The 6,970-nt window shown below is 34.9% G+C and overlaps 1 protein-coding gene across 1 annotated transcript; it reads left to right on the top strand.

Annotated features, from left to right (window-relative positions):
- Positions 1-942: 942 nt before the first annotated feature.
- On the top strand, positions 943-5,937 carry LOC144449555 (DNA repair protein RAD51 homolog 4-like). The gene is made up of 9 exons (XM_078140104.1): positions 943-1,098; positions 1,969-2,030; positions 2,394-2,512; positions 2,811-2,892; positions 3,598-3,726; positions 4,047-4,239; positions 4,632-4,702; positions 5,105-5,248; positions 5,815-5,937. Exons 1-9 carry the CDS (start codon positions 1,017-1,019, stop codon positions 5,872-5,874), a joined length of 942 nt encoding a protein of 313 aa, XP_077996230.1. The 5' UTR covers positions 943-1,016; the 3' UTR covers positions 5,875-5,937.
- The last annotated feature ends 1,033 nt before the right edge of the window (positions 5,938-6,970 follow it).

The following is a 6,970-nucleotide window of genomic DNA, read 5'->3' as shown; positions in this document are numbered from 1 at the left end:
GTTACTTTTCTAAATGAAATTTTTTTGCACAGATGTGGAGAGAGTACTTCTATCACAGCTATGACACAGGTTAGTTCATTTTCATTACACTTATACAAACTTTGAGCCATGTCGTTTCAACTGTGACCAATCACTCACTTTTGAGTAGTATCTCTGACATAGACCCAGTTCGTAGCTCTCTCCTGTGATCTCACTCGACCTCCCGTTACATCTTTGACCTGTTATTACACTACCCCATTCCCTGTGTGAATTTTGGAACTTTATGAAGTACCAAGTGCCTTTAAAATTACCAACATCAGAATTAAACAATCAATAGTGGATGCGGAAACTGACATCTTAAAAAGACAATATAAAACTTTTTCCAGTCTATAGTGGCTGTACATCTGATGAGAAGCAACCAATAACACAGAGGCCATATGGAAAACAACGGAAAACATAACTACCTGAACTAGACACTCACATGAAAAGAAATTTAAAAAAATAAAAAATCTACCTATTCTAAAATCGAATGTAATTGGAACTACCCATTTTTTTTAGGCCTTATAACCCATTGCAAAAGAAAATTGTCTTTTTAAAAGAAGTGGTCTTTCAGATATGAGCAAAGATCCATTTTTTGTGTTCCTTGTTGCAAGGTTTGGTTGTGTAATGGAATATCAAATATATTTTGAAGCAATCAGAGATAAAATTGAAAACAAATTACTATGGAAATGAGATGTAACATGACACCTACAATCATGAATTAGAAACGAAATAACAAAAAATCTATTATCGAAACATTAATTGATTCTGTTTAAATACTATAAAGAATGAAACATTAGAAGTGTAATTTGCAGAAATGGTGGGTCATATTTCTTTTCGACGAAATACAAAATCTAGAACGAAAGGTTCTAACAAGAAGCCGTATGAGGGCGGTGCGGTATGTGGTGGATAGAAGACGACAAAATGGCGGCAAGTGTGAAGTCTGTGGAGGCCAGGAAGAGTTGACAATGAATTAGTCCCCACTCACCACCACCATTATGCCCCTTCTTCGGGTGGGTATGTGTCCAGCATTAACAGCAGAAGCTCATGAAGCGTTGAATGCAGTTGGAATCAAAACAGGTATGAGACTTGAGACGTAAGGCTACCGTTTCCTTGATCTCCCCTATGTCACGTGTGTTGTGTTTATTTTGGATTTTCAATGTATGAAATAACTTTTAGTTACTAAGTTTTTCAACGTGAAAATGATATATGAAACAAAACTGACAAAGTCTGTGTTTGCAACTCAAAAAATACCAAAACCCATACAAATGTGTAAAATGTTAACAAATACAGGAAGTGATAATGATATATTTGTAAATAAATAAACTCAAGTCTATGATGTATAACTTAGTCTAGTTCATTATCCTTGAATATAACGTAGTACGGAATACGGTCCGTCAGGAACTAGACTTACTATAACTTATAAGACAAGTAATCACTGCGTCTGTCATTTCCCATGTGTTGAAATGCATAAATAGTTGCATTACCGTTATGTTTACTGTATTGTAGTTATAAGTGTATGCTTTTGTTTACTCAGTTTATTTACAAATCATTCACAATAACAAACAAGTTTACATTTAAAATATAGATTTACTGAATTACAAGCATTCTATTTCAAGTATAAAAAACATAATAAAAAGATATAAAATCCAAACTATATCCATATGGTCACTTTAATGACTTTGATATAATATCATACCACTAAGTTTTATTGAACAATACAAAATCAGAGGAGTCCTAATACTAGTAATAGTAATATTGCTATTGACAAAAACAAGTTTGGTATGAATAGAGTATATATCCTATATCGTTCTACTTTCCTTCTTTCATCCATATCATGGTGTAATGGTTCTTTCATGAAATGTCCTAGTAAAACAGCATGGAAATATTACACATACTTACATGGTAACAAGTGTTATAATTGAAAGATATTTTTTTTCTCCTTCATAGTTGTTGACTTTGTATGTTCTGATCCAGAAAGCCTTGCTCAAAGATGTTCACTATCATATAAAGTAAGTACACTTTCAGCCAGGAGTCTATTCTGTCCTCTATCCAAGAGTCCACTCTCTCCTCTGGCCAAGAGGAGTACAATCTGACATTGTATAAAGCTATTGGCCAGTGTCTGTAGTCCACATGTCTTCAGACAATTTGATGGTTTTACACTTGATGTTAAATAGTTCTTAATCCTTCAAAAGCACTATTTCAGATACTAAATCACTTGCCTGTCATGCAAGATAAATGCCATGATTTTGAATTAATTATCTTTAAGTTGTTTTTGTTTTGTTTATATTGCTAAATTTTATCATGACACCTATGCAGTAATTCATCTCTGCTTCAAAACTTGATATTATTTACATAACTTATACTGTTTGCAGGTCCTACTGTCAATCAGAAAGCTGTTATTGGCCCAGTACTCTGCATTTCCTATCAATGGTTGTGATTTGTATGATGATGTCATCAGTAAAGTGGCAATATTACCAACAGGTTGTGAGAGGTAAGAAAGATGGAACACCACTGTAGTTGTGATTATCACTCATTGTTGCAATAACAATAATTTAAAAAACAAAACTTTTCAGTTATACTGAGTAAATTTTATACCCTAATGTCAGAGAGACACCAAGGTGTCTTCATTCCCAGTTCATACATTTTTAGGTTGAACACTCCAAAGTCTATCCTAAGGAAGAGTACAAGCATGATACTCCTGATAGGCCAGCCCTACGTGCACTCATAATAAAAGTGGCTAAAATCAAGTCATATGTTTGATAGTTTATTGTGTGTTTTTGTACTGACAGTATTGATAAACTACTTGATGGTGGACTGTATACATGTGAAGTGACAGAGATAGTTGGTGGACCAGCTTCAGGTAAAACACAGGTGAGTATGTCAGAGTTTTTGTTGATGGTGGATTGTACATGTCAAGTGACGGAGATAGTTGGTGGACCAGAGAAAATCAATACATACTGAAAGCTGAAAATTGAAAATTTGCAGAATGGTAACGTAGTTATTATCATGAACATACCATCACTACACACATATTATTGGTATATGTAATGCAGCGCAGTACATTTTGGTATACCTGTATGCAAATGAATGCACAAGCATTCGATGTAGTTATACTACATACATGTTATATTTCCACAAAAACTGACATTTTGGATAAACATGTTATTAACAGAACCTCATGATACATGAGTGTCAGTGTGTGTAGTCTTGGTGTTTGCACTCATGCTTGTGGCATTTCGGCTTCACTTTAACATGTGAAGCAAGTGACAGTACTGCCACAGAGAACACCACAGGTATGTAAATACCCCAAGTATACCACACTGGCACGCACACAATTATTGGGTTCTGTTATATGTCAAATTGTAACTGGTACGCACACAATTATTGGGTTCTGTTATATGTCAAATTGTAACTGGTACGCACACAATTATTGGGTTCTGTTATATGTCAAATTGTAACTGGTACGCACACAATTATTGGGTTCTGTTATATGTCAAATTGTAATAATGGATTTTATATACATTATTTGTTACCATTGCTATATATAAGTCACATTAGTATGTTTTTGTTTTGTAGTTCTGTCTTACAACAGCAGCCAGTGTTGCATTGACAGCCAAACAGAATGTGTTTTATATCGATACCAGTGGAGGATTCAGTGCTGAAAGACTACAAGATATTATGACTGATAGACAAATCAGTGATAAGGTTAGGGACAATTAGATATTAGTCCACAATATTTTTCTTCTGTTCAGCCAAGGAAAATACGAGTGACGTAAGAGGGCTTTGTCACTATGAGTCACTAGACACCAAACACCAAACAAAAGCAGTCAAACATGAAATAATACCATTGATGGTACGGAAATGTTCACCTTCACAATTGAAGTACATGTACTAACATTGCTACACATTCAACTAGTTTATGGTAGTATGGAATATTTCATAGACATACTTTAAGAATGTAGTAGAGGATATTGTATTGTACATGTTACATTTTGCAGTAAAAAATATATTATCTTTAACCACAGAATATGGCAACAGCATTTTCCAGGATACGATGTATCAGTGCCTTTGATGTCTTTGAAGTAATCCAGATTCTAGAAGAAACAAGAAGTGCCTTCATATCAGCCAGTGAGAGTTTTTACACGTCACTCAAACTGGTTATCTTAGACTGTGTTGCTGCTGTAATATCACCTATACTTGGTGGTCAACAAACAGAAGGTAAGTGGACTGTGATGGTACTGTAATATCACCTATACTCGGTGGTCAACAAACAGAAGGTAGGTGGAATGTGTTGGTGCTGTAATATCACCTATACTTGGTGGTCAACAAAAAGAACTGTTTACTTGGTCACTGGTAGAAACAAGCCAAGGAGAACACCTTGATCAATTTGGTAAATATAACAATGTTGATAGAAAACATAATTAATAGTACATTAGTGTTTCTAATGTTGGCTAGGAATTGTGTCAGCTCTTTCAGTGACCATAGATTCATAAAATTACATAAAAAATTAACTTTCACAAATTGAGATAGCTTGCTAGGGATAGGTACATTTAAAAGTGATATATAAGATTTGATGACAATGTGTATACTTTGATTTGATTACATTACAGGTCATTTATTGATGACACATGTATCTCGTATACTGTTAACTTTGGCTGTAGATCATGCCTTGGCCATTGTGGTAAGTTTCTACAACAAATTTATAAAAGTTTACAATTTTGGTAAAAACCCTAAAGTTTAGATTAAGTGGTTGGATCTTTCAAAGTTTACAGCAGTTGTTTGGCCTGTTTCAAACTGCAGTGCAAGTAAGATGGTATTTCTGAGATTGTCTTTCTCATGAAGTATATTTGTACAACTCCTTGGTTTATATATTCATCATATCCAAGAGTGGAGAATATTACTGTTATACTGAAGGAAATGTAACTGTCAACAGTCAAAAGAAACTCGTGGCACACATACTCTGCTGGCAAAGACAACTACTGGGGAAACTAGCAACATACGTACTCTGCTGGCAAAGACAACTACAGGGGAAACTGAAATTAGAAATAAATGTATAGTTGTCTTTCTGTTTAAATATCAACAGGTGACAAATAATATGGTACAGAAAGGTTGGGATGGTGGAAGTGGTGGTACTAAACCAGCTTTAGGTAAATATTGGGTGAATGTACCACACTCTAGAGTTGTACTGGCAGAGGGTACAGCCACACTCTCCAAGTCAGGAAGACAGGTAAGGGTGTATTGTATACTAATAACTCGACACTAAATAAGTACAAAACTGCATGAATCTCAAACTAGTTTTTAAATTCAAGTGGTTTTTGTAATCATTTATTTCAGAAAGAAACCAGTAATTCATCAATAACCTAAATAATAGAGAACAATGTCTGTGATATTATTCTGACATGTATGATAGCATTGTAAACCATACATTTCTAACCCAAATATTTCGAAGAGACTGCACTCCTCTTCATCGGTTGGTCTCCACTTCTGTCTTGGAATGGTCTGAATATTAAACTTTTGAATACTGGTGACTACTGGTTGCCATGCTGAAAAGCTGACATGCATAAAATAGAGATTGCAATATAACCAGTCATTTCTTCACCAAAACTGTGTGGACCCCTCAATAGTCTGAATAAAATACCACATAGATATTTACTGAATTAAAGCACAAAACTTCAACTTCCATCCAAATGACACAAACCATCCCAGGTTAACTTTATCCATGTCAAGTGTGTCATGGAAACTATACAAACATACTGGTATGTATATTAACAGTGTAATTTATTTTCATTTCAGCCACTCCATGGTACAGCATCTTTCCATATCACGGACAGTGGGATCACTGATGTAAGGTAACAGCAGAGTAAGGACTTGTACCAATGATATTGATACAGGGAGTCCTGAACCATTCAACACTAGGACAACAGCAGAGTAATAACATGACTTTTACCAATGATATTGACACGGGGAGTCACTGAATCATTCAACACTACAACACACCTACAAATTCTGTTATATTTTACAAGGATTCAGTCTCCTGCATGTGTGTTATACTCATCTGGACAGCTTTGTTTACAGTGAGACTTGGGAGGAGTGTTCACCGTATGAAAACTTTGCAATATCAGTCCACGTGTAAATCTTCCCCACAGTAAAGAACTACCCCATTTTTCATAAGAGCAGAAAGGTCATTCTCGTTGGACTTTGTGAATTCATATTGAACTACAAGTACGGTAACACAAATGGAAAATTCATGATAAAGTTTGGATAAATCTTCATATTCACACCTAGTAGGATAGAGGTTGCTATGTAAAGGCTTTAATCCTATGCGTTTATAAAAAGGCTGCAATGGATTGTATGCTCCCCAGGGAGTTGAGGAAGTGTAAAGGGCGGTTGTGTGATCCATGCCAGGGGTAATAATTGTAAAGTGCTTTGAGCACAAAGTGAGAAAGCACTATATAAAAACTAACATTTATTATTATTATTATATTGCCACAACTGTAAATGTCACATAGACTGACAAGACCACAGATTGCAGTGTACATGTGATTCCATTTACTAAGTGACTTGTAAATTGTCATTTTTTCTAAAGACATGTTACTGAAGATGTTGAATGACTCATCAATTATATTGTACTGTTGGCTGCAAGATATATATTTATGATATTCATGCCATGCTACCAGCTATCGTTCAAAAGGGGTTGGTCAAACTGTGAGGGCGCCCTGCCACAACGTACCTCACACTTTATTGTGGGTGGCACAGGAAATACTTTGTTTTGTGATGACAGGATTTACCTGGAAATCACTAACATCACAACAGAATCCCATAAAGATCAAAAGATGAGTTGCACATTGAAATTCATTTGTACTCTTTTTATTCAATAAAATTACAAATATTTACATTATTTCAATGCGACTATAAGTACAAGTTTTGTAACAAAAATATTTGTCTCTCC

This window comes from Glandiceps talaboti, chromosome 18, assembly GCF_964340395.1.
Source record: "Glandiceps talaboti chromosome 18, keGlaTala1.1, whole genome shotgun sequence".
Lineage (NCBI taxonomy): Eukaryota > Metazoa > Hemichordata > Enteropneusta > Spengelidae > Glandiceps > Glandiceps talaboti.
The sequence above is the reverse complement of the archived record's forward strand: the minus strand, read 5'-3'. Positions and strand labels throughout refer to the sequence as shown.